This window comes from Bubalus kerabau, chromosome X, assembly GCF_029407905.1.
Source record: "Bubalus kerabau isolate K-KA32 ecotype Philippines breed swamp buffalo chromosome X, PCC_UOA_SB_1v2, whole genome shotgun sequence".
NCBI lineage: Eukaryota > Metazoa > Chordata > Mammalia > Artiodactyla > Bovidae > Bubalus > Bubalus kerabau.
In genome coordinates, this window is record NC_073647.1 from 49945739 (window position 1) to 49973260 (window position 27522).

A 27522-nucleotide genomic window follows, 5' to 3' on the forward strand; every position below is an offset into this window, starting at 1 on the left:
TGATGTCATCAGTGCAGTGGACCAGTAGATTTTGTGAGAAATGGTGAAATAGTCTCTGAGCAGTACATTATGTCAGAGAGGAGGAGAGGTGACTTGACCCTTAAGTGTGCTATTGGCCCTGCCAAGTAGAAACAAAATGCTTCTGATGGACTTCACATATTAGAAAAGAAAAGAAAAAAACTGAAGTTGTTCTGCTGCTGCTGCTGCTGCTAAGTCGATTCAGTCGTGTCCAACTCTGTGCGACCCCATAGACAGCAGCCCACCAGGCTTCCCTGTCCCAGGGATTCTCCAGGCAAGAATGCTGGAGTGGGTTGCCATTTCCTTCTCCAATGCATGAAAGTGAAAAGTGAAAGTGAAGTTGCTCAGTCGTGTCCGACTCTAGCGACCCCATGGACTGCAGCCTACCAGGCTCCTCCGTCCATGGGATTTTCCAGGCAAAAGTACTGGAATGGGGTGCCATTGCCTTCTCCGAAGTTGTTCAGTCATGTCCAACTCTTTGCAACCCCACGGACTGTAGCCCACCAGGCTCCTCCATCCATGGAATTTTCTAGGCAAGAGTACTGGAGTGGGTTGCTATTTTCTTCTCCAGGGGATCTTCCTGACCAAGGGATCAAACCTGGGTCTCCCGCATTGCGGGGCTGATGCTTTACCGTCTGAGCCACCAGGGAATCCCTTTGCATATTGGTATGGAGTAAAATAGTCAATAGGCCAATAGCTGCATAGCAGGGACCAGGGGTTGTGTGATTACTGCTTTGGGAAAGAAACTCTAACTGAAACAGCAGCTATCATTGGAGTCACTGTCTGATGAAGTTGAAATCAGTCTGTAGTCTTTCTCCAAGATCCATCCACCTTCTGCACAGACTCAAATAGATAAATGGGGATATGAGCCATGTCATCCCAACCGTAACTTTCAAATCAAGGCAGAAATACCTGCAATTCCCACTAGCAATTACATCTTTGTGTTCCTGCCCCTGCAGCAGCCAAGGTTGTGCTGGCATCTTGAGCTCATTGAACTTAGGCCACAGTGGAGTCCAAGTTGAAGTCATCCAACCAAGTAGTCGGTTAGAGTCCCTGCCAGCTACATGGGTTAACATGAATATAGACTCTCCAGTAAATGCACCCAGCTCAATAAATTGTATCTAATCCGACATTACATTCCACCCTCTTGGTATAACATCCTTAAAATCCACTCTCACACAAAAGCTCCCAGATGTCTGTCAGTAATAACTAGCAAAAATCTTACTATTCTTTTGGGGTTAAAGATGTTTCCTCTTGGGTCTTCCCTGTGCCCACACCCCCAGAGAATGCTGAGACTGGGCCCTCCTCACAGGTCTAATGGCCAACGGGTCTCATGGGAATGGGTATCCCCTTGTAAAGCATTGGAGGGCTTCCACAACAGCCCTAAAAGTTCTCTTAAATAAAATAAAAAAAGAAAGAAAAAAAAAGTTCTCTTACTTTTTGTAGCCATGGAGCTGAAACGTGTTGCAAGTCAAGCACAGAGTTTGATTGTGCAGGTTGAAGAATCACAGTGTTGACTTAATTCCCAGCCTCTTTGGGTTTTTCATGTGAGAGGTGGAGCCATGAGTGCTGAGGAGCAAATGGTACCTTCAAGCCAGAAGATGAGATTCCTGATGCCACCCTTGTTACCAGTTTCTCCATCAGTCTAGTTCCAACCAATCAGGAAGCAGAAGTGAAGGCAGGTCCTTCCCCGGGTTCCTGAGAGGGAATAATAATAATAAATGAAAAGTCACTTGGTCGCATCCGACTCTTTGCAACTCCGTGGACTATACAGTCTAGGGAATTCTCCAGGCCAGAATACTGGAATGGGTAGACTTTCTCTTCTCCAGGGTATCTTCCCAACCTAGGGATCGAACCCAGGTCTCCCGCATTGCAGGCGGATTCTTTACCAGTTGAGCTACAGAGGGAATAGGGCCTTGCCAACTCCTCGATCCTGCACATCCAGCCTCCATAGCTGGGAGACAACACATTTCTACTGTTGAAGCCCCTCAGCTTGTAGTCCTTGGTCACAGCCGCCCCCACAAACTCATACAGCCCCTAAGGCTGGAACAAAAAGCAGGATTGCAACTCCTCAAACTTAGCCACATTGATGGGGGTCCTGAGAGGTGACACTCAGTGTCCAGGTAGGGGCAGAGCCTAGCCAATGCTGGGGTCTTCAAGCTCAGAAAAGAGCCCTGGGGGGGCCCAAGAAGAGGGGCATTTGTCACCTGGCATGGGTGCCTTGGTTTGGGGATGCAACAAAGCACAGCCCCTCTTGTCTTCAAGGCCAGAGGAGGGGTGAAGAAGGACCTGTGAGGGTGATGCTTCCATGAAAGCACACCCTTTCTTCCTCCTCGGGCCTCGCAGTCTCCCTCTAACAGCCTCTGAGAGCAGAGCTTGGGATGGGGCCAGCTAGCCAAGCAGGAATGGGATTTGCAGTCTCCGCTCTAGAGTCAAGATGCAGAGGAGAGCAAAGTCGGTTGGCACTCAAGAGACAAGAGCTTAATACCTGGCCTAGTCACGCTCATCCTGGGGCATGCACCTCCAAGAAAGGACTGCATAGATCCACTTTACCCAGAACAGCCAGAGCTTGGAAACAACCCTTTGTCCACCAATAGGCACATGGATGTGTGAACTGTGGGAAGTCCACACCATTCACCAGCAGGGCATGGGAGGGAAGATGCCATAAGTGGGGCTGTGTCTGGAACAAGTAGTGGGTAGGGGCATATAGGGCTTTCTGTGTTGCCAGTGTTGCGAGTGGTGGATTCAAAAGTGCCAACTTCAGGTGCGCACTTTATGTCATGCATGCTAAGTCCCAGTGACAACATTTTGGAGGGATGTTAGGGCAGTGAAATTACTCTGTATGATACCGTACATTTGTCCAAATTCACAGAACATTCAACACCAAGAGTGAATGCTAATGGCAGCTGTGGACTTCAGTTAATGATAACAAATCACTATTGGGTCATCAGTTGTAAGAGATGGAAGAGGGGAATAAAGAGGGAAACTGGTGAGGAACTGAAATCTACACTGAAATTCTCTACTCGCCACTCAATGTTTCTGTAAATCTAAAAGTGTTCTAGAAAACAAAGTATGTAAGTTTTTTTTTAACCATCCAGAAAGGCAGCCCAGGGTTGACATGGCAGCTGCATCTCATCAGGACCCTGGGCTTTTTCTATGTTGCTGCTCTGTCATCGTCAACAGCCAACTTCCACTCTCCCAGGCTGGCCAGGAGATGGAGCCAGGCAGGGAAAGACACACTGTGCTTCTTTCAGGGCACAGCCCCGTGCTTCCATCCCAGTGGCCCCACCTAGGTGCAAAGGAGTCTGGGAAATGCATCTTCAGCTCAGTGAAGACATTCTATTGTTATGTAAGAACAAGAAGACATGTCTTGGGGCCAAGAAGCAGATGCTGTTTTAGGTGGAGATTTAAGAGGGGATGATTAGGGTAGACAAGTCTTGAGGGGTGATCCATCAATAGGAGCAGAATAGCAGGGCAAGAGCCGCAGAGGTGTGTGGTGTTACTTGCTGGTGTCTTTACGGATGAAAGGTGGTTACTGCATGTTTGCCCCCAGAACTAGTCAACAGGAGCCAAAAATGAGAGATGCAGAGAAGACAAGGAAGATACAGCAGGAGAACGATCCTTGATGAGCCACAGTGGGGTGGGACCTGGTACCTAGGTAGAGAGGGTGACCTTTGATTTCAGCTCACTTCACTGAGGGTTCCGGGCTGGGGCTGGGGTGGAGGGGGCAGATTTGATGGTGAGAACGGGGGCAAAGATGCCTTCTACTGGTGTTTTGTAGTGACTCAGCTAAAGAGGACAGACACCAAGACCTCCGCTGAATATGGGAGTTGGGCAAACCGACACAGATCCGCAGGACTGGCTGGCCATCTGTCCCAGCGGGTCCACTTGAGGTTTCTGTCATTCATTTGAGGGGGGGTTTTACTGCCTGAGAGGGCCAGGCAGCCCAGGGTGCTCCACCCCCCGGGGCCTGAAGCTGTAGGAACAAGGTGCCCAACTGTGGTTGAGAGCCCAGATCGCCCCTGGAAGGCCAGCAGGTTAAGGGGAACAGGCCAGGTGGAACCACAGTGTGGGACCCAGTGCTGGGTAAAATGACAAGAGCGCCTCTTTGTTTCCAGGTTTTTATTTGCCTTTTATAATTCTGATATTTATGTACATATATATATATACTTTTGTTTTTTGTAAAGGGCTCATCGACAGACCAAGCAAAGGCATTCGGGGCTATGGTGGCTGCTGGGAGAACTGATCTTTCCTTTTTTTTTGTCTGTTTTTCTTTTTTCCTGGGATGGGATCATCAAAGCTAATTGCTAGAAAACCTAGAAACCACCTACAGACTCAGACATCTGCCTACACACTAGTGGCATATGGGGAAAGGGCGAGGGCACAAACTTGCAAAGTCGCGGTGTATTTACATTTCCAAGGCGGGGCGCTGGGGGGGAATCGCTGAGCAAGGGGCTGAACAAGTTCAGACTGGGGTTGGGGGGGTGGGTTGCTAAGGGGTCCTGGGGCCGGGGGAGGAGGTGGGCCTGGGCAGGGACAGCGGAGCCCACTTGGATGTTGTCTGGTGGGCACCGAAGGCAGCATGTGTCTGGAACTCCTGAAAGCCAGCTGCAGGGTGGGGTGGGCCAAGTTGACACAGGCAGTGGTGGGGGGACTCTGGTCTGTTCAGATGGCCCCCTCCGTACCCGTGGCCAGCTTGTTCAGTTCCCATCCCAGTTGGAGCAGAGATGGCCGAGAAGATGGGGCAGACAGCGGGGACACCGACTTCAGTCCCCTGTCCCAGTCCTACTGGCCAACGAGTGGCTGGGGCTGGAGGTGCCAACCCTGGTCCTTGGGAGACCCCCTTCACAGCTGTGCCTGCCTCCTCGCCTCGACCACAGCCTCACCCTGCCCGAAGGCCGGCGAGGCAGCACCTGAAGACTCCTGGTGTGTGAGTGGCCCCCGAGCTGGAGTGAAAAAGCAGTGTGTGCCCAAGAAGCAGAGCAGCTGGGTTTTGGCAATCAAGTGGGGACTGGGGAGTCAGAAGGGGGCGTTGAGGCAGCAAGATCCCTTCCTTGGCCCCCGAACTCACTGGAGAGAAGGACGGGCCTCAGTCCCAGGGTCAGGGACCCAGCACAGGCCTCGGGCTGGGCCATCATGGTGATCTCTGATAGCCCCGTGGCCTGGCCCTGGGTGGTGTTCTGCCTGGCCTGGCTGGACCCCGCTACTCCAGGGTCCCAGCGGGGTTGACGGGGGATGTGGCCCCGGAGCTGTCATTGCCCCCTGCCACCTCCTTCTCCTTCTTGCCACTGTACTGGCCGATGAAGGAGCCATCCTCATTGAACTGGACGTCCACGCTGCCTCCATAGTCTGCCAGGCTGTCATCGCTGCCCAGGGGCTTGATGTCTCCGTTGAGTGATGGCTGGCTGCTACCAAAGGCCTTCTCCTCGTTGTCACTGCAAGGGGAGGGCGGGGACCATGGGAGGTGGCCCAGCGGTAGCCAGCAGGAGCAGGCAGCCGCTGGCCTGAGACGGAAGGCCCAGGTTTGCCCCACTTCCGTGTGTTCTGAGCACACTGGGGACAAGGCCTTCACTCCAGACACGTGCAGCTTACATGCCTGCACCCTGGGGGTGTTGGGGCTCCCATCTCCGGATGGGCTGAGGAGGGGTGCCAGTCCAGCCCGTCCCCAGAGACAGGGACAGGGAGGCTTGGGAGCTGAGTGTCAGCATTATTGGCTGGTCCCTGAACCAGGGAACTATAGGATCAGGAGGCATGGGGAGTGCACAGGCCTGGCACAAATCAGCCACAGGAGGGTCCCTGCCCCCAAAGCATGACAGCCCAGCCTTACCTCTCCAGGGACCTGCCATCACCCCCGCAGCACAAAGGAGAGACAGAGAGATGCAGTCACACACGCAAAGCGCACAGCTGGGTGGCCCAGGGGCATGGGCTCCACCCCCAGCTCACCTGTACTCGCCGAAGGTTTCGTCCTTCATGGGCCGGGCCTCCGAGTCCACCTGGGTGTCCTCCTTGTCCTTCACTGCAGACACAGAGCGGGCCCAGCTGCTCACCGTGCCCCATCACCCAGTCTGGCCCCAGGCACATGGGCCTGGTCCTTCACATGCTCAACACTGACAGCTCCCCTCGGGCTACCTGCCCGCCACCCGCAGTGTGCCCATGTTGTCCTGCCCGGGCTCAGGGACCAAGGGGGAGGGGGCCACGGCCAGGATGTACCCGAGTACTTGCCACCCTTGCTGCGCTTAATGAAGCACAGGATGAGTAAGACGAGAAGCAGGACAACGATAGCACTGATGAAGCCGATGAACCAGCCCTCAGTGGCAAAGCCAGCGGGAGGCAGCCTCACTCGGCCTGCGGAGGGGAGAGGAGGCAGGAGACTGAGGCCAAGTCCAGGGTTGAATGCGGGGGGCCCCCAGGGACACTGCAGTCGCAGGACCCAAGCCCACTCTGTCAGTCCCCAGCCTTGGGCAAGGACCTCCCTCCAAGCTCTGGCTCCGTCCCCTGCCAACCCCCAACCCTGCCAAGCCCCCACACCAGGGACCCCCCCCACGCCAGGGACCTCCATTCCAGAGATCCCCCACACCAGGGACTGCACAGGAGCAGCTGAGGACATCTGAGGACTTCAGACAGCCTGGGGGAGGGGCGAGCTGATGGGGAGGGGAAAGTCAGGGTCCCTCTGGGGGAACAGGGAGGAAGAGCTTCGGTAGAAATGGCTTCCCTGGCAACAGGACCAGTGGAGGATGTGAAAAAAAAAGGGCTCTTTTCAGGGACCTGGACTTTTCTCCATTACAGGCCTAGGGGCACAGAGGTTCTGGCGGGGCCGTGGGCAGCTCAGGGATGGAGGGAAGCTGACTAAGCCTGCCCGCGGCCCCCGCACCGGTGCCGTTGGTCTTCACTGCCATCTGGTGCAGGAGCACCTGCTCCTTGAGCAGCTGGATCTCATAGTCGGTGTCAGGCTGCAGGTCCCACTGTGTGTAGGAGCTCTGGTTGTAGCTGACATACTGCGGCGGGAGATGAGCCACCAGCTTCTCGTCTGTAGGGGGTGAGGGCAATTCGACTGAGCAGGGAGGGCCTGGCAGCACCCTGGGTCCATGCCAGCCCCAGCCCCTCTGGGCCCTGAACCCCCATTTGAGGCTCACCCCCCAGGGCTTTGAACCAGATCTGGAACCCGAAGTTGCACTGGCCCTCTTTGGGGACCCAGGAGACCACACTGTAATTCTCGCCAGCCATGGCGGAGATGTTGCCAAAGTCCGGCATCCCTGGCAATGGAGAGAAGAAGGGTCATGGGACCTGGAGGCCGCCCCCTGGCCTGCCCTCGCCGCCTGCTCGGAGCCCACGCCAGCTCACCGGACAAGGCCATGGTGCCTCCTTCCCGTACGATCGCCTCCCCCGGGCCCTCCCTTGTGGTGGCCTGCAGCTGGAATCGGTACCGCAGGCGGGGGCTGAGGTTGGTCAGGTTGTGTGTCCGCAGCTCAGGGTCCGGGAGGTCAAAGGACAACTGCTCCTTGCTCCCATCATTCACTGCAAGGACAGGTGAGCGGTGGGCTTCGGCCCCCAGTGCAGCCCCCTCCCTGGCTCCCGCCTCCACCCCCTGGCCGGGTCCACGACACACGTACAAGGTTGGTAGGAGAGCACGTAGCCCGTGAGCACACCATTATGGCTGAGCGGAGGCTGCCAGTGCAGCAGCAGGCTGGTATCCGACTGGCACTCCAGGTGCAATGCCTCAGGGTGTCCGGGCACTGTGGGGCACAGAGACCAGCGGCAAGTCCTCGCCCCAGTCACCCCATGTGGGAAGGGACAGGGGGTGTGGAGGTAGGGGTGCAGGGCACAGAGCTCACCTCCCTCAGGGGTGTTGAAGGTCATCCCACTGGCGGGCCCCAGTCCCCTCCCGTTAAAGGCCTGAACCTCCACCCGGTAGGAGCTGTAGGGCCGCAGGCCTCCCAGGATGGCGCTGGTGGCATTGGCTGGCACCACCACGTGGCCTTTGTGGACGTGCCTCTTGTTGTGCTTCCTCTGACTGCCTTCCCACCAGTACGTCACCTACAGGTGGACAGGAGAACCCGGAAGGACAGAAGGGTCTGGCAGTGACCCGGGTCGGGGTGGGGTGGAGTGTGGGGTGCGTGTTCCCCATGGCCCTCCCAAGGGAGCAACTGGCAGAAACCCAGGCCCAGTCCTATCACTCCTGGTCACCCCACCCATCACCCCAGGGATCTCCCCAGCCCCCATGTGATGGACTCTTACATTGTATCCCCGGAGGTGGCCTTTGACCTGGGCTGGGTCCACAGACTGCCACCTGACCAGCACAGTGCTTGAATTGAGGGCCTTGACGGGTTCCAGCAGAGGGCTTGCCTGGGGGTCTGCAAAGGGCCGGTGACATGGATGAGGCCAGCCCAGGACTCTGCCCACCCAGAGCGGGAAGATGAATTTGGATGTGATGTAACAGGTGGGCAGTTTAATGAGCAAGGGCGTTTACATAGTCTCAGAGTCTCTCCACGAAGAGAGAGGAAATAGTAACTATGTGACGGAGGAACTAGAAAAGATCTTGACTGCATAATCAAACTGAACATTTGGTCATGTTCTAGATTGGAGGCAAGGGAAGAAGCAGGATAAGTGGACGCCATGCAGGAGATTCTGACTTGGACCATGGACTGCGGGAAAGATAGTCTTGGGCCCCACACTGGGGATATTGGCTACTATCAAAACAGATAGTTAAGTTATAGATGCCAACTTATGGATGGTCACTGTCTTTCTGGATTTGCAAGACAGCTCTTTGGTTACGTAAGCAAATAGCCTTACTCTTAGGGAATGCACTGTATTAAGAGGCAGGAGCTGGCACCGGGCTGGATCCCTGAGTCAGTGGCGGAGAGTGGGCCAGGGAGGCACATGTGGGCTCCACCCCACCCCCCGGGCATGGGCAGGGCCAGCCCAATACTCACAGTCCTCTCCAGAGTAGCCGATGGTGATCTGGGGCTCAGGGCCCTTGCCCTGGCTGTTGACGGTCTGGACTTTGATCTCATATGGCACAAAGGTAGACGTATTGGACACCACCAGGAAGGGGTCACTGACGATCTGTTCCTGCCAGGCCCCCTGCATCTTCTGGGGGCGCCACTGCACTCGATACTGAACCTGGGGGGCATTCCAGTCCATCCACCGCAGCGGCTGGAGGGGGGAGCAGAAAAGAAGCTGGGTGGTCAAGGTCCCCGGTCCTTAGGACAGCCAGTACTTTGGGGGGATAGCAAACCCCTGAGTCCTGATCTGAGGTCCAGGGGTGAGTTTGGCCCAGGACCCTCACCTTCCAAGTGATGACCATGTTGTTGGTCTCATTTCCTTCCCCCTTCACGTCCACGGGGTTCTTCTCTGGGGCTGCAAAGTAATGTGGACACATCAACACTGTGGGCACCCACCAAGGCCATGAAGGCGGAAGACCAAGGAAGAAATGACCTATTGTAACCCTGGATGTCAGGAGGCAGTCGCCACCCCAGGGGAACCCCTGGCAGCAAGGGAGCTTGGGCACCGTCCCTTTTCCTGACTTTCCCTGGTGCTCACCTGCCTCCGGCGTGACCACAGTCTCAGAGTCCGGGCTGGGCTCCCCAGGGCCATATTTGTTGATGGCAGTGACTCGAAAGGTATAGTGGACATAAGGCGACAGCTTGAGGGTGGTGGAGGTCTGGTTTCCGGGCACCTTGCCCAGGCTGTACCACTTCTCGGGTGCCATCTCCTTGTCCTCAAATTCAATGTCATACTCTGCCAAGAAGTGAACCAGCAGTGGAGTCATCGGTGGGTGGTGAGTGGGGGGGGGGTCGTGCGAAGTCTGGCTCTCCCAGAGGAAGGGACAGGGAGCCAGAAGGGAGGGCAAACGGAGTGCCATGCTGCTGTCTTCTTACTCTCAATGGGGGCGTTATGGTCATCAGCCGGGCTCCAAGACAGGCGCACCTGGCTCTGCTTCAGCAGGTGGTGATCAGACAGCTCCAGCTGGGGCACAGGTCCGGGGCTCCCTGGGGACCAAAGGAGCTGGATCTCGGGCCCACTCATGACCCAGCTGGCCCACTCCCCCTGCGACGGACGCCTGGGCTCTTGCGTCTCGCTCACCTCTGTGCCACGAGGCGGATACCCTCTGGGGACTCACCAACCACCAGCAGCTCTGCCCGGCTTTCCACCACGTCCAGCTTGGTGCTGGCCACGCAGCTGTAGTTGCCCTGGTCGCTGTAGTCCAGGCTGTGGATGACCAAGCGCTCGTCTTCTATGAAGTACCTGGCGGGGGGTGGGGAGTGGGGGCACACTTGTCCTTCTAGCCACTCCTCCCTCCTTCCTCTCCTTCCAGGTTCTTCCACTCAACAGCAGGTCACGCCCCCACCCCCACATATGAGGCCAGGGGGTCTGGGCATCTTGCTTTTCCCCCCCTTTGCCCCCTCCCTCCACCAAGCCCAGGTTGGGGCTGGGCCCGCACTTGTCACTGTCCCCCAGCTCCTGCAGGTCGAGAGCATCCCTGCGCCAGGTGGTGCTGTGCTGCAGGGAGGGGTCAAAGGAGGCCTGGCATGTGAACATCACTCGGGAGCCTCTCTTCTCGATTGCACTGCGGGGCCCCTGCATGATCCGAGTGGCATCTGGGGATGAGGACGAGAAGAAGGTCATGCCAGGGTCCCCCAGAGACCTTGACCCTCCCTCAGGGAGGGGCTGCTGGCCACAATCAGCAGCAGCAGGGAGGGGCATCAGACCTTTGACCTGCAGGTTAGCCACAATGGTCACGTTGCTTTGGTCGTTGGCAGCCTGGCAGAAGTAGTGCCCAGTGTCATTGGCCTGGAGGTCTCGGATGCCCAGGGTCCCGTTGGTGTAGGGGAAGAAGCGCTCGTCCTGCAGCACTGTCTTTCCTTCCCTGTCCAGCCTGGCACAAGCAAGGCAGGCCTTGCTCAGACCCCAGTGGGCTGGGACCCCTGGCCCTCCTTGGTTGCCTGGGCTGGAAGATGGCTTCCAGGTGCCCCCCACCCCCTGCCACCAGGGTCAGGGCACGCACCACTGGACGCTGGGCACAGGGGCTCCGAAGGCCTTGCACAGAAGGTAGGCGGTGCTGCCCTGGACTGCCATGTATGTCTCATTGTCTGGGGTCAGGATCTTGGCTGGCAGCTCTGAGCGAGGAGCAGTCAATGGGAGACAGGGCCGAACTCAGGGCCGGGCGAGCACCCACATGCAGTCAGCAGGCAGATGCAGGGATCACCAGGGCAGCTTCTCCCAGGAGAGCTGGCAGCCTCTGGAAGCTGACAGTGACTCCACCAGGCCCCCATGAGCCCTGCCCATCTTGCTTCTCTATGGCCCCTGCCAGGCTGAGCCTCTCTCAGCCTCTTGTCTCAGTCTCCAATATCCTATCAATTATGTGAGGCTCCCCCCAACCCACCGACAGCCTGCCTCTTCCTGAAAGCTCTCTGGGTCTCCCCAAGCCCACCTTCCCTGAGGCTTGGGGATAGAAGCATCCTGGCCAGGGTGAGCCTCTGCTCGGGGACCACACTCAGAGGCTGCTTTTTTGTCTGGAAATACCAGTAAGACCCTGCCCCGCTGTTGGCAGGATGGGCGGGAGACGTGGGGAAGGCTCCAGACAGGAGCAGGGCAGCCACAGCACACAGACCAGCTGGTGGCTGAGTTGGCCTGGTGGCCTTGCCTGGGGAAGGGCTTCAGGGACGGACCAGGGGGCTATAAGGCAAGGTGGCTGACACTCACCCACAACATAGATGTAGGCATTGGCCAGCAGGAGCCCGTGGCGGTTGCGGGCCTCACACTGGGTCACCATAGTGTCACTGGGCTGCAGATTGCTCAGGACCAGGGCTCCATGGTGGATCCGGTACTTCTGGTCCTTGCCCAGCTCTGAGCAGATGGCAGGTGGGCCATGGGCCCAGGGCGGGGCAGTGAGTCACTATCCCCAGGGCCCCCCAGCCTCGCTCCCCATCCCTGCTCAAAGCCCTGCTTACCCTCCACAGGGATCCCGTTGATTCTCCAGGTGACCTCCGGTTGGGGCCTGCCCTGCACTTGACAGTCTAGGCGGGCAGTCTCCCCTGGCCCGTACAGATGGCTCTGGGGCTTGTGTAGCCAGTATGGTGCAGCTGCCAGGAAGGGAAGAACTGATATGAGCTCACAGCAGGTGACCAGCTCTTGGGCTGGCCCTGACTCTGCCCACCCTCACCCCCCCGTGACCATGGGCATGGCATTCTGGCTGCCTGAATGCCCGCAGTGGCGCCATACCCTCCACGGTGACGTAGTAGGCGTGGCGGTCGCTGCCCAGCGAGTTCTCAGCCAGGCAGCGGTACTCGCCGTCGTCCTCCTCACCCACGTTCAGCAACTGCAGAGTCTTGTTGTGGTTCTGGTAGGTGACCCGGTCGGCTGGCATGGGGCCGCTTGGGCGCAGCCACTTGATGGTGGGCGTGGGGCTGCCCGGGGCCACCGAGCACAGAGGCCAAGGGAGACAGCAGAGGGGAGAGAGGACCAGGCTGCTCAGCCCTGCCCCACAGCAGAGGCTCCACCCATGCCCCGCCCCACGGCAGAGGCTCCACCCCCTGCCCCGCCCCTCCCAGGGGACCCAGACTCACAAGCCCTCAGCTATGCACTCCAAGATTAAGGGCTGCCCCTGCAGGGCCACCAGGTGGCTGCTGGAATTGGTGGGGAAGAGCAGGTGTGGTTTTCTGTCCATCATGCTGTTGGCTGTGAGGAGACAGGGCGGGCAGCATGGCGCACTCTTCCCCCGCTCCGACGCACTAAGTTCCCAGGCTGGGTGACTCTGGACACCCCAGGGAGCCCTCTGAGCCTCAGTTTCATCTTCTTTTTTTTTTTAGTTCTACCAGTTTATTGCTACCAACCCATCTCCCTCCACCCTCATGCACACATGCTCAGTCATGTAACCCCATAGACTGTAGCCCACCAGGCTCCTCTGTCCATGGACTTTTCCAGGAGTGAGTTGCCATTTCCTTCTCCATCCTCCTCTTCTTAAAGAGAGGGCCCTATCTCTGCCCTCACCACCCAGGGAAGGTGTGTGGGCCACGCTGTCTTTGAAGAAGACTGATGGGATGCACCATGAGGGTAGGAGAAGAGTAGGGCAGTGTATCAGAGCCTTTGGGACTCACTGGCTTTGACCCGGAGGTCAATGGGTTCCTTTTGAATGATGGTTCGGGTGCCAGGGAAGTGGGCGTGACAGATGTAGTCTGAGTGGTTGTCCGAGGTGAGCACATTAGCAAAGTAAAGGTTGCCATTCTGGCCCATGGTCACCCGCTCATCCTGTTTGATGTGCAAGATCTCTGTGGGCAGGGTGGGGGGGCGGGAAGGAAGGAAGCAGAGGCCAGAGGTCAGAGGTCAGGAGCCCTCCCCCGGGAACATACACCCACTGACCCGTCCCTTGCCCCTGGCGGCAGCCCCTCGTGGGCACCCACTGCTGTTCATCCAGTAGATCCGGAGTGGCTCTGCACTGGGGGGCGGGTGGCAAGGGAGAATCACCGACTCCCCTTCCTCGACCTCAACAGGTTTCACTGTCTCCTTTGGCCACTTGGGGGTACCTGGAAGGGACAGAGAGGCTGGCCCCGTGGATTCTCCAGTCTCTTCCTGGAGAAGGCAGGGCAGGGGGAGAGGAGGAGGGCTACCCGAGGACACAGGTTGGCAAGCCAGGACATGAGGGAGGCAGAGACTCTGGATCCTCTCTGGGCTCAAGGCTGAGACCAGCGCAGCGTGCAGATGAGATGGGCTGGAGGCCAGATGGCCGTGAAGGGTTAACTCTCTACAACTCTTAGCTCCCACCAGGAGGAAGGGATGAGGGCGGGTGGGGGAAGGCTGAGGTGCAGTGATGGGGGGAGGGGAGCCGTGGTGGGATGCTGGAGTCATAGCCCCTTCCATCATCTTGACACAGAAACCATGGCAACGGTTCCCAAGGTAACTGGAGGGGCAGAGGAGAGGAGATGAGTGCAAGCTCAGGAGGCGGAAAGCTCATGGAGGAGGATGGAATGCTTGGGGGGAAAAACCCCAGGGAGAGGGCGACACAGATAAAGACAGAAGCAGACAGCGGTAAGAAGGGAAGCCAGAGAGGTCAGGTGAGAGGTGCACAACGGAGGGGAGAGGAGACACACTGATGGAGGGGACATGGGAGGAGATGACTGAAGGGAAGTGGAGAGCAGACAGCAACTGAGGGGTGGATGGGGTAGAAGCTGAAGCCCAGGCTCAGACAGGCTCAGTCCTGCCCACATTCAGTCAACAAGCCCTCCCAGGGCACTCCCCAGGCAGCAAGCCCCAAGGCCAAGAAAGGAAAAGCACAGAAGAGAGGGAAGGGGGGATGGAGCTGACCAGAAAGAGTGGCAAAAGAACAGGGGGAGGAGGGAAGAGGTGGCTGCGGGCCAGCAGGGTGCCCGGTCCCTTGGCACTCTTAATAATCAGCTGAGAGATGTCAGCTCTCAGGTTGGAGCCTCACACGCGCTCGGCAGATCCGTTTGGGGACCCGCTCACATGCCCCAGACCCTGCCCGGTCCCTGCAGTGCCTCGCACCCTCAGCCATGAGCTGGATCTCGTGGGACATGGCGGTGCCCAGCTTGTTGCTGGCAAAGCAGCGATAGGTGCCCTGGAAGCTCTGGGCGAAGTTGCTGCTGTTGCCCGTGATGCTGAAGGAGCCAGAATGGGGCACCTGGTTCACGATCATGCCCAGTTCCTCTCTGGGTTTGAAGAGGATGCCATCCCGAGTCCAGCGAAACCTGCGGGGCAGAAAAAGGCTCAGAGGAGCCCTGAAGCCGGGCAGCCAGGCCAGGGGCTGGGCCAGGGCGACGACCCTGGCTGGTGAGGGATGCCCAGGAGGGGGAAGGCCCTGGGGACCACGAGGGCTGGGGGGTCAAGTCAGGTCAGCCCCAGGGCTTAGAGGGTGACGGTCACTCACTGCACTTCGGGTTTGCCGCTGGCCTCACACTTGAGGCTGACGTCATCTGTGGGGAAGACGACCACACGCCGGGGAGACTGCTCCGTGATGATGGGGGGTTCCATCACTGGGGCAGGAGGGGGGACAGACGTAGTGAGCACTTCGGCCCTCACCCTTGTCCCATGGGGACAGAAGCCAGGTCTGGAGCCTGACAGGCCGCATGGCCATTGGGTGGCCGGGCGGGGAGGAGCAAGTTGAGCCCAAAGCAGCTGGGCAAAGGTGGAAGGGACCAGAACAGAGAGAAGATGGCACCAAAAGTCACAGAGAAAGAAACCAGAAGAGAGAGAAGAAGCCAAACAGAAAGACAAAGCATGTGAAAGAAAGAAAAGAGAGACAGGGGAAGCCAAAGACAGAAGCACCAACCAGGGCAAACCCCTCACGGGGAGAGAGGAGGACCAGAGGGAAGGGTGGACCACCAGAGACAAGTGAAAAGCCAGGGAGGAAACCCACCTGCTGGAGACAGAACAAAGCCGCCCCCCTTCCCCCCGCCACCAGGTGCCGCAGGACCCAGGAAGCAGAAAAGACTGCAGCCTGCATGAGGCACAAGGCATACAGGGCCTCCTGGGAAACATTTCCACCCTCCCCCCAACTTACCATGGTGTCCTTCATCTGAGAGATCCATGCAGCAAGGGACAGAATGAGAAAAAGGCTGACAAGTCGCCCCATGGCTTAGGCAGAAAGAAGTACAGACAACCCTGGGGGAGGGGGAGGCTGGGAGAGGCTGTAAGAAGGGGACACATGCCACGCTACAGCTATGGCAGGTCAAGACCTCCAGGACACAGCCTGATCACCAGTCCTGGGGTGGGGCAATGGCCAGGACCAGTAGGCCTCAGCTCTAGAGGGCAGGGAGAAAGAAATCCATGACTTTAACAAAGACTGCACTGTGGCCAGATCCTTGCCTCCTCCTGGCAGGGTCTGCAGAACTGACCCCCCGCCCTCCACCCAGGACACCTTGGAAGCCAGAGAGGCAGACAGCCCGCCTACAGCAGCCAGGGAACACTCCCCTGCTCCAGCTCATATCCCTCCTAATCCAATTAGCACAGCTCAGTGTTTTCAATTACCTGGGCCCAGCGGTCCCCTCCCTTCCAAATCCTCCCCAAGGCCCTGCTGAATCTGAGTTTCTAGGGCCTGCCGGCCCAGTGCCAGGCCTCAATTTCTCCCCTTTCTTCTTCCCAGCCTGCCACCGAGCTCCCTGGAGCTGAGGCCGGGGCTTCTGCCCCCAGTGCCAGCAGGCTTCAGCAGAGCACTGGCTGGGGTGCCTGACAGCAGTGGGCTGCCTCTGAAAGCTTTTGTTTCTGTGGAAGACCTCAGGGTAGGGGCCCCCAGGAGAGAGGACAGGGCTCCCTGGGGACACTGCAAAGAGGGTTCTGCACTGGGGAGGGGCCAGTGAAGGCAGCCCAAGAGGCAGAGACAGTGAGAGGGACCACAGGATGGGGCAAACAGGGAAGGAGACAAAGGGGCCTGGAGGGGCCGGGGAGGGAGAGAGCTGGAGGAGAGCTTCCAACTGGGAGGTACCAGGCTGCTCGCCATGTTGCATCAGGGTCAATAACAAGTGCCAGCCGGTGCCCAGGGCCCCCTTAGACCTGCCATGGGTCTCCGACGCCCCTCTGCACACAGGTATAGCAGGGTAAGGCCTGAAAGTCACTGGGGAGAGATGAAGGGGGAGGCGGACGAGCACATGTGTGGGAATGTGACAAAGTATGAATCTGGGCACATGTGGGCACACCCCAGGCAGTGCTGCAGTGACGTTGTGAGTATCCACCCATGTGCCTCTATACGGACGTGTCTGGCCAGAGTATCTCGGAAGGCTGTGAGTGCCTGCCTGTGTTTACTGTATGACTCTGTGTGGCCTACCTGCTCCTGTGTTCATGTGGATGGCTGTGTTCCTTTGTATCTCAACCTCTCACTTGTGTGTGCCTGTTTGCCCCCGTGTGTCCTCTTGGGGGGGTCTCTGTGCCTGGCTAGATATAGGTGGCTGATCCATGTGCCTCTGCAGCTACGGTAGGGTTTCGGGTGTGACTGCACAGAGCTCCATGTGTATATCTAGGGAGACAGCCCCAACCTTTCTTCCCATCAGACCCTCCCCACCTCCTGCAAACCCTCAGGACCCCTCAATGTCAGGGGCCGGTCATGGTCACCTCCCGCAGCCCCTGACCCATTCCTGGCTTGGACGTCTCCCCCAGCCTCAGCGCACAGCTCATCTCTCAGTGATGCTGGCCTCCAACCGGTGCAGGCTCAGAGACAAAGGTGGAAAGGTGAGGGGGGAAGGGACTGGAGTGAACAAGGAGCAGATTTAAGATACACAAATGCTACCATGTCAACTGTCCCTCACACAAGCCCCAAAGCCGCTTATAGCAGTGTGTTTATATCTCCTGCTCACACTCAGGAGAAAACACCATCACAGTAACATACAGTCCACACACAGACAGGTACTCACAGGCCCGTATGACTCACTAGTATAATCCAATGTCAACAGTCAAATACCTACAGAGCTTCACAAATTTGACCAGTAAGTAGTGGTTAGAGTGACTCACAAACTTACCTACACAGGACATCAAAATCACACTTGGAATATCCCCATTTAGTCAATGTATCACACCATACACATCTAAAAATATATCCAGACAAATTACACCGTCTGTCCAGCTCAAAAGCATACACAAACACTCGCGTTCAGTCACAGCCCTGTAGCCACCCTCCCCAGAAACCCCCCTCGAAGGGATTACTCCAACAGCCCCACCCCCAACCCCTCACTAAGTAACTACACATCACATTTTAAGGATCCAGAAGGCTGCTGGATCTTCGCAAGGGGTCTTTTCCTGTCTCAGTTCATGGAAAGGGCTACCAAGGGCCCCAGATAGGATTACCCAAGTCAGAAGCCAGAGCGAGGCTTGGTCTAGCTAGCTGAGGACATTCTCGTGCTTGCCCCATCCTTGGCGGGTTGGGGCCGGCACTGAGGCTTAAGGGGGCGGGTCAGGCGTCAGGCCTGCTGTCCGTGGTGCTGAAACAGCACCCGCCCTCCCGCGTCTCTGGTCCCTGTCCGTGGTACTGAGACAGCCCGAGTCTTCCACCCGGTCCTTTCCAGGGGGATCCAAAGTCCGGGTACCTCTTGCGCACTCCGGGCCCCCAGGGAGTGAAGGGCGGGGGGTCTGGAACCCAGAGAAGGTGAGGAGGCAGAAAATAAAGAAAAGCCCAGTGTGGCGGGGAAGGGAGGCGCCGCGGCGCCCTCCGATTACTCACATTCCTCAGGGATCTGGATGAGCACGCAAGGGCTGCAGAGGAGGAGAGGCCACAAGTACCACAGCGCCACGGCCATCTTCCCGGCGGCGCCGGCAGCTCGGCAGCTCGGTGGCAAAGCCGGGCTCCGGCCGGAGGGAAGGGTGGCTGGTGGGTGGCTGTGGGAGGGAGCCGGGGGTGAGGGCACTGCGAGAGGGAAGGAGGGGAAGGGCAAGGTAAGGGAGGAGAGAGAACGGAGGGATGTTAGTGACTAACATCTGGGCGAGCCTGGGCTCCTGGCCCCGCCCCCGGCCCCGCCCCCTCCATTCTTCCCTCCCCCAACCCCCCCATTTTGGAGAAGAAAACCTGAAGAGACCAGCAGAAGCTGGGCCTCCAGTTCGCATTTCATTCCCTTCCTACTGGCTGTGCCTCCTCCACCAGCTACCTCCCCAGCACAACCAACTTGTTGCCCCATCCGCTCCCCTGGGCATGCCACAGGCTGCTCTGTGCCCATCCTCCCGATGTGTGACTCAAGGGCCCATAAGCAGGTGTCTGTGGGCATGAGTGTGGATGTGGGTGTGCAGTAGCTGTGTGACTATGTGCGTACACACAGGAGGACATGTCCCTCTTCTCTGCAACCGGGAAGCGCTCATGAATGGGTGTGTGTATGACTGCAGGCACACAGAAGTATGGGCGTGTGCTCCTGTGCATCTGTGTCTCTGGGGGATGACTCCTGTCTGCTATCTCTGTGCGCACACACAGCATGCACTCACACATATGTAGAGAAGAACCCTCGTCACAGTCTCATTGCTGGGGGTTTCGGAACCAACTGGTCCTTGGGTGCTGTTCAGGCCTAAAAACCTGGTAGGGGACAGGGAGACTAGGGAAGTGGGAACAGGGCAAGAAGGGAAGGGAACCAAGAAGGCTGAATTTCATTGAACAGATTGAGGGAAAAAGAAGAAAGAAGGGGAAAGGAAGCCTGCCCTCAAGAAGTGGCAGTCAAGGAGGAAAGCACCTCTCAGCTGTCCCTTGGGCTCCTAGGGGGCCAACAGAGGCAACTGTGGCCTCCCCCCTTCCAGATGCTCCAAGCCAGGCTCAGAGCAGGGCTCAGGGAAAGCTCTGGGACAGCATTTCTTACATCTAGAGTGTCTGGCAGGCCCACCTTCTGGATTTTTTTTCTGAGTCTTCAGGGCTCAACTGATAGATGTGTCCACCCCAAGCCCAAGTCTGTCAGCTATATGCACAGGCCACTTCTGCATGCCAGAAGGCCCAGTGACCGAGGGCCTAGTGGAGGGCTCTTCTCTGCCAACAACGAGAAGAATGGCCTGGTCACTTCCCCAGGGCACTCCCAAGAAGACAGAGAATTGTGACCCCCAAACAGGAAGAGGTGTGAGAAAGAGACAATAGTAAAAGTGACCGAGAGCTTCGGGGCTGGAGCTTGGATGTGATGCCTGAGCTCATCAAGTCCATCCCAGGCAAACTCCCTCCCAGCCAGGACCTGATCAACATGGGGACCAGCCTCATTCAGAAGGCAGGAGCAGTGGGTGTGGAAGCCTGGAATGCTATGCCAAGACATCCAGACTCAGTCAATCAGGAGGCAGCCAGAAGCCACAGCTTGGTTTTGTGGAAGGTGACCTGAGAAGTATGGTGAATTCAGCAGACTGCCCTGGGACCCAGCAGGCAAAATAAGACAGTAGTGAATAGCTGCCAGCCTAGAGCTCTCAGACTCCCAGACCCAAAGCTGGAGGGGGAGGCGGGGAAGGAAGCACCCAGGTGGGTCAACGTGGACAGGCTGATGGCCGAGAGAGTGACCAGGAGAGTAAGTGTCAATGGCCTGGTCACTTCCCCAGGGCAAGAGCCAAGCTGGGTCCCAGAAAGGAGGTGGTCTACCAAGTCAATGCAAGCCGGGTGGGCCTCACACGACCTTGGCCTCAGCTTCAAGGCCTGTAGGAAGCAGTAGGAGACTCAGATCAGAGGGCAGGCAATCAAACAGCTGCCTTGGGAGCTCTGAGTGCTCTGGTCTTCAGAGGGGGAGGGGAGGGAGACAAGCAAGAATCTCCAAGGCTGTCCTTCTGGGCTGTGAGGCTGGAGCACTCTCTTTTGCTGGAAGGAGGATGGCTGCTTGTCCCCAGAATGGGGTTTGGCATGTGTACCCTGGTGTATATGCAGGGGATACAGGATAGCCCCAATCCCTGTGGGCTCCACTTACTGCCCCATCCTGACACCCCGCAGTCTCACATTCAAACTCTTTTAGTCTCCTGGTCTTTGCCACCCAGCTCACCACCTTCCCAGGCCCTTGGAGCCCAGGCAGGAGCCAGAAGGTGGGGAGGCCCCTGACAGCTGTGGCTGGGTCTCTGATCTCTCCCCATTCCTCAGGCAATTACAGAGCAAGCAGCTCAGGTTGTCAGCACAGCAGGCCCCCCACCCCCCATCAGCACCTCCAGGGGCAAAGGAGGCGGGGGAGTGTTCCACAAGCTGGTGTACAGATGGAGCCAAGGCCACGTCTGCAAAGGCGGGGTGGGGGCCGCTGGGGGGGGGCAGGCTGAGGAAGACTGAAGGGTGACAGACAGGGCGAGAAAGAGGCAGGAGGGAACAGGAGAGACAGAGCAGGAGGGCTTGGGGGGGTTGGGGGGCAGGAAATGGGAGACAAAGACAGATGCTGGACCACCACAGTAACCCATGTGGAGAAACCCAGAAACAGAGACCTGGACAGCGGGGAAAGGGAGGAGAAGGGTGAGGAGCACAAAGGACAAGACAAAAAGCAAAAAGCAACTGATGAGAAATGGCCAAAAGAGCAAGATGAGTGAGGGGTGTGTATGTGCGTGCGTGCTTGAGTGTGTGTGTGAGTGTGTGCAAGCCCAGGGGCACCTCTTCCACATCCTTGTAGACAGGAGTGTGCCAGGAAAGGGCCACAGAGGGAGAGATGGACCCGAGTCACAGGAATGGGGCTTCTTGGGCTCGGAGGGCAGACTGGACGGTGGAGAGACCAACAGAAGGCAGAGACAGACAAAGCCTGCAACAACAGATACAGAGCAGCAGAGCCCTGACCACTTGTGGCCGTAGGATGGGGGGCGGTTACAGATGAAACAAGCTGCTGCTGGCAGACCCTTAGGAAGCAGGTGGGGAGTCCCACAAGGGAGGAGGGACAAGTACTCAGAGGACCTCGCTCCAAGATTTCTGCTGGCACACAGTGAGCCGCCCCCAGGCAGAGGGGGTGCCTGTGCGCCCATGGGCCAGCTCAACAATGAGTGCCCGCACGCTGGGGGAGGAGAGACCAGGGCGGGCTGAGTACCCCTCCTCCATGAGGCCTCCTGCAAACTCAAGAGTGGGGGCAGGCAGGGAGGGAGATAGGGTGTGGCAGGCTCCGAGGTACAAGAGCCAGCAGGGAGTACCTCAGTGAGACCCTGGAGGAGCCCCACCCCGCCACACCCTGAATCCTCAGGCCAGTCCTCTCCTCCAGCCTCCATCCTCTAAATGGGGACAGGGCGGGGCGGTGGGGGGGGGCACACTTGGGAGGCTCTGAAGCCAGGTTTCGATCTGGGAGGGCTGCTTTTCTCCTTGCACACACCCTGGGAACCTCCTGGCTGGCCTCCTCCTGGGCCCTTCCCATGGGACAGAAATGCTCCTGCCACAGGAAGGTGCCCCCGCTGGTCTGTTATGAGCAGGGGGCAGGGCTGGGGGCTCAGCCTGGGTATATAAGATAGTCCAGAGTGGCAGTGCCAGGGCCATGATCTGGTAGGCCTGAAGGGGTGCTTGGGGGCACCTACACCTGGGCTGTCTGCTCAGCAGGGCTGGTGGGGAATCTTCCAGGCTGTAGATGGGTATACAAATGGGGTGGGGTGTGTGTCACCTCCACCCCAGGCACTGTGTTTCTTTAAGGCTCCTCCTCACCCTCCCCACCAGGCTATGGCTGGCGGGTTTCCATGGAGATGGGAGCCAGCTCTCTCCACTGGCAAAGATGGGGGAAGAAGGGAGGAAAGCTTGCCGCAGCCTAATGGGTAATTTAGATACTACAGAAAAGAGGCTCCTGGGTGGGAGCCCCCACAGGTACTGAGGTGGGGGGTGGGGGTGTGGGGGCGGCCGGAAGTCTTAGAGGAAGCTGCTGAGTCCTCAGTGATCCCATCCTCGCCCCACTCTCAGGGAGAGCACACCCTCAGCCCCTTCAAGGCTGCGGTCTCCAAGGCAACACCAGCTCACCTGTAATGGACCATTCTCCTTACAGGGTAAGGAAGGGGTGGGGCAAAGGTTAACTCTTTGTGGGAGAGAGGGGAGAGTGGACGGTCTCCACTGAGAAAGGAAGGGGGGGAGTCTCCCCAACGGAAGTCGGACATTTCCCCCTTTCCTATTTTATTAACTGAATTCATGGCCAGCACGTCCCACAAGCCAGGGACGCTTCTAAATACCCTTACATGCATCACTCATTGAATCCTGAAAATGACCCTGGGGGAGCAGTACTATCATTATCTCCATTGTATACATTGAGGAAACTGAGGCTCAGAGAACTGGAGCACCATGCTCACCAGGTATGGGGTTCTAGATGGCATGGAGGCCCCCAAAGCCACCAAAGACAACTCCGGGGGGGGATCAGCTCGCCTCTGGGCCTCTCAGGCATCTTTGTGCGTGCACCTGCCTGCATTTGCAGAGGGTCAGGGGTCTGGACAGGGATGCGCTCCAAGCCGGCCTGCCCCCTGGGGAAGGGCCTATTTGCTAGGCAGATGGCAGGCAAATGCGGGCAACTGGGAGGGAACTCTTGGGAGCGGGCCACGCGGAAGTAGAAGGTGACCCACATCCCATCTCAGCACAAAGCAGAAACCACCCTACCCCTCAACCCCCTTCCCCACTGCCCGCCCCCCCCCCCCAGGACTCTGCACAAGAGAAGGCAGACAGTTCTTGGTTTCTGGCTCCTCTCTCCCTGGCCATGCAGAACCTTGGGATGCTCTGACCCCTTTCTGTAAACCAAAGGCTCCAGGGGCCCCCTCACAAAGACCTGGCTACCTAGAGGGCCCCTCTCTCCAGATACAGCTTAGGGGCAGCATGGACTCCCTTCCTGGGCAGCAGGGAGGTTCCCAGGGTGTGTGACCAGTTGGGAAAACTGATGCCCACGGCCTAAAATGGGGCCCCCTCATCCCCTCTAAGCCCTCCCTCTGGGTCTGGAAAGTGGGCTCAGAATAAGATCGCAAGCCCCCATCCTGAGAAATGAACCTGGCATCAGAGGGGGCTGGGGGCTTCAGGGACCGGGCAAGAGGGGGCAACATATATCCACTCCAGGACCCCAGAGGAGAGAAGGTGGCAGGCCCTGAGGGAGAGGAAAGGTGCCCAGCCAACAGGAGAGGCAGGAGGGGACCGGCCCAAGGCCCACCCCGAGCTGCACAGCCCCACTGGCCCCGGGACAACTGGCCCAAGCGAGAAGGGGCCTCCTGGAAACAGCTCAGACACAGCCGGGCCCCTCTGGTTGCCTCGGGGCTCCCTGTTCCAAAGGGTTAAAGGGCAGAGGGGGCACCGGAAGCCTGGAGATGGACAATGGAGGCTCTGTTGTCCCCTGGGCCTCAGCATTCCTAAGGCATGAATGCAGGCGGCCAGGGGAGGGGCCAGAGGGCACCCCGCCCCCCAGCAGGAAGCCTCTGCAGCACAGGGGCGCAGGGAAACACACACACACACACACACACACACACACACACACAGCCTCCTCCAAGCCACCACCAGCATCAGCCCCGCCCCTTCCTAGCACAGGATCCACGCGGGTACAGGACAATCTGTGTGCATACGCTCTCCCAAGCACACGCACACACACACAATTGCACACGTGTAATGAGATGGCTAATGCCCACGCATGCAAACAGGAATATGGGGAAGCCGCACACACACACACACACACACACACACACACAAAGCTGCCCGGTGCAAACCTCCAGACCAGCTGCCTGGCTCTGAACACTTCTGAGCAAAGCCTGGCTCCCGGGACACACCAGAAGGGCACGAAGGGCCAGGCCTAGGACACCACAGCCCTCCTGCTCCTCTCAACTGGAGGTCGTCCCCGTTGGCCCCGCTAAGTTGAGGGCCAGAGGCTGGCAGGGACTGCCCCGTGGCAGGGGAGAGGCAGGGTCTGTGACCCCCTCCCCCAGCTCTGTGACCTGGGGAGAACACGGTGGGGGGTGGGGGCATAGGCCCAGGCCTTGGGTGGGGGGCACTGGACAAAGAAAAGCTTCTGGAAAGACCAGCAGTCCACCCAGACCCTCCCCCTGCAGAGGAACTCACCACCCTCCCGGCCCCTCCCGCTTTCAGACCACAGCCTCTAGGAAGCCACAAAGATCCTGTTGATGTCTGGGGAGAAGGTGGGCCGGCCTTTGCTGATTGCCCCCAGTCTTCTGCTGGTGGCCACCAGGCATCCCCACCCCCCACCCCGGCCACCCTGCAGGTCAGACAAAGCTCCATGGGAGGCCGGGGCCCAACCCAGTGGACCGGGCTGGGAGGTGGTCACGCTGAGAGGGGAGACAGACAAAAGGGGAAATTGGGAGACAAGGGACAAGGGCGTCTGGGGACTGAAGAGAGGGGGACAGTGGTGTGCCCCCCCCACAGCGAGGGGGCAGGAAGCGAGCAGAGGGAGGAGGAAGCTGACAGGTGGGGGGCGAGGGTATAAAGAGACAGCTGAGAGCAGGGTACGGGGGTGGGGGGGGGGGAGTATCCAGGAATGGCCAGGTCAGAGCTAGCAGGAGGGAGAAAGACGGGGGAGGTAAGGCCCCACCCAGGGACCTCAACCCAGCCTTCCTAATTAGGGGAGGAGGGACAGGGCCAAGCCAGCAGCCCACCTGGGACCCTAGAGCGGGGATTCAGATCCTCTCTCTCCCTCACGGTCCACATCCCAGGGTGGGGCACAGCCCTGGGTGGGTGGCGCTCTGGATGGCCACTGATGCCATGTGGGGGGGGGCCCGGTGGAAGAGGGAAGTGGGCCCCATTATTCTGTTCTCCCCCAGAACAGGCCCCTGCTCAACCCAGAACACCCCCTGGGAAGCTGCTCCCACCCACTCCTGTTTCACCCCCAAGAAGGGGCTGGAGAAAGGCTTCCATCACACCTTCGCCCTGGCTCGCCAGGCCAGGTACGGCAAGGCTGTCTGCCCCTTGGACAGAAAGAGTGCCCCAGGAGACATTCTGTCCATTGAGAGGGGCACCAGGGACCGTCTGCCTTGAAAAGGACCTTGTAGATGAAGGGGTCCAAACCCCACGTGACAGCCAAGAACGCCACGATTCAGAAGGGAAAGGGCAGAGGGGCCTGCATCGCTGGGCCATGGAATGGCGGGTGTGGCACAGGGGTGCCTCCCCAGCTGGCCTCGCCCAAGTGCATGCCATGGAAGCTACCCACCCCGGCACAGGAGGAGGCTAACAGGGGCACACAGCCTGGGCACGTCTGCCCACTGGAGTAGGCCTGGGACAAGGCCCTGCCTCAATTCTTGCCTCCTCTTACCCTGCAGGGAGTCACAAAGGAAAACAGAAAACCCATCTGGAGACAAAGAAGGTGCGGGTCCAGTGTGTCCCTGGCTTTTCCATGGGCGGGCCCGAGCCTGGCTCAGGCCGGCACCTGGCAGGGCATGCTGCCCCATGAATGAATGTGCGCCCCATGGGCCCCAGAGCTCCTGAGCTGGGAGGAGCTCCCAACTGCCCGGTGGCAGGGGGCTGGGTGCTGGGGGAGGAGCCTTTTGGGAGTGGTTTGTAGCCAAGCAGGGAGACTGAGGCTGGGGTGTGCTGAGCGGGGGTCTCTCTCTGTGATCAGATCCCCAAAGATCCCTAATTTCTTTTGTTCTATTTTTTGTATATTTCAAGCCTACCACAATAAGATGTATTACTTTGGGGATCACACACACACACGTGAAGAGAAAGAGACACACACATGAATAGAAAGGATGTAGCAAAGACAAACGTCAGGCGGAGGGGTGTCGCAGCCTCAGCACTGATAAGGACTTGCCATGTGGCCATAGATTAGCCAAGAGCCCCCCACGAGAGCTAAGGAGCCCATGGGTGCACCTGTGGGTGTTGCATGGAGGCCCTGTGATTGGCCAGGCCGGGCTGAGCTCCATCACCTGCAGCAAGGCGTTGGTCAGAGGCGTGAGGCTGCCCACCCCACCCCAGCCACCCCACAGGGGACCAGGAAGGTGGGACTCGGGGCACTTCATGGGAGGGAAGGGTGACTGGCTTATTCACCCTCAGGGCCACGTGAGTCAGCAGAGATGGCACCGAGTTGCCCAGAAGCCCCTGCTCTCTGGGTGGAGTTAACTGGAGTAGGGTACCTCCTTGGAAGAGGGTGTCAGGCCCCCCACATCTTGGGGGGACCGGATGGCCCTGGGCCTGCCAACCAAGAGTCTCCGAAAATGTACCCTAGGAAAGGGCAAGAGGAATCGCCGTCTCCTCCCATAACCAGCCAGCCAGAAGGAAGACAGCCATGGGTGCAAGCCCTGCAGTGGGCAGGGCCAAGTCACGACCAGATCAACGCGGCCCCCTCTTCCTGCAACCCCCCCACCTGATGGGCCACAGTCTACATCCATGCGCCCAGCGGCACCCTAGTGGGTGCCCAGGCCCACCTCACTTGGGGTTTCCTGTTTGGGTCCCGAGAGCCCGCAGAACCTGCGGGCTCCAGGGCAGGAGACTCTGGTCATGGCACAAGGTGGGAGGAGAACCCTGGGGAGGCCAGGTTGAGGTTTAGAAAGCAGGAGAACAAAGCCCCCCTCTCCTACCTTGGGGCGGAGAGCCGGGCAGCGCCCAGCCCAGTTCCCTCCCCTCCCAGGGGCGGCCGAGTCCAACCTGCCTCGAAAGCACACGGGGCAGCTGAATGTTCCACCAAACAGGATTCTGAACGGGGGAAGGGGGCAGCCACGCCCAGGGCCACACCCCACGGCGGCTGATGGGGACGCCTGGGTGGGGGTCCCTGGGTCTCACCCCTCTCGCCTTCTCACCCGCGCACGCACACCCGGCGAGACGTGCCAACTTCGGCCCCCCATCGGCCCGCACCGACCCTGCCCGACTCCCCCCGGAGAGACGGCACTGGGGGCGCCGCCCAGGTAGTCTTCACCTGTCGGGGATGCTCCTTCCCTGCCCCGCTGCGCTCCGCGGGGCCCGGAGCCGAGCGCCCGGCCTGGGTGGGGCTCTGGCCGCTCCGCTGGTGGTTGCGGGCTGGTCCGGGTGGGGCTCCCCGCTCTCGCCCATCTGCCCACCCCTCCAACCCCCCCGGGCAGGGCTGGGACAGGAGGCTCGGGGCGCTGCCCGCGCGGCCCGTGCGCGAGGGCTGGCCTGGCCGCCTTACCTGCGCTGCGGCCGCCGCTCGGGCTGCCCGCCCAGCCTCCGCACGCGCCGGCCTCGGAGTCGCCGCCGGAGCGAGACTG

General features: G+C 58.9%; 1 protein-coding gene across 1 annotated transcript; it reads right to left on the minus strand.

Annotated features, from left to right (window-relative positions):
- Positions 1-4157: 4157 nt before the first annotated feature.
- On the minus strand, positions 4158-27522 carry L1CAM (L1 cell adhesion molecule). Its single transcript, XM_055563299.1, has 27 exons — positions 27444-27522; positions 18179-18361; positions 14900-15005; positions 14518-14720; positions 13419-13541; positions 13116-13286; positions 12585-12696; positions 12241-12425; positions 11970-12101; positions 11722-11865; positions 11024-11135; positions 10728-10894; positions 10460-10616; positions 10139-10263; positions 9897-10007; positions 9559-9756; positions 9305-9375; positions 8949-9171; positions 8254-8369; positions 7851-8052; positions 7629-7751; positions 7360-7533; positions 7152-7271; positions 6890-7045; positions 6229-6363; positions 5962-6034; positions 4158-5453 (listed from the first exon to the last, which is right to left on the minus strand). The coding sequence occupies exons 2-27, from the start codon at positions 18252-18254 to the stop codon at positions 5222-5224; spliced, it is 3747 nt and encodes a 1248-aa protein (XP_055419274.1). The 5' UTR covers positions 18255-18361; positions 27444-27522; the 3' UTR covers positions 4158-5221.

Coding starts and splice junctions, on each gene's coding strand:
- L1CAM (XM_055563299.1), bottom strand. CDS start 18,254: ATGGCCGTGGCGCTGTGGTACTTGTGGCCTCTCCTCCTCTGCAGCCCT. Junction 12,426..12,584: donor GAGTGCATAGCTGAGGGCTT/GTGAGTCTGGGT, acceptor GGCCCCGGGCAG/CCCCACGCCCACCATCAAGT. Junction 10,264..10,459: donor GAGCTGGGGGACAGTGACAA/GTGCGGGCCCAG, acceptor ACCCCCCGCCAG/GTACTTCATAGAAGACGAGC.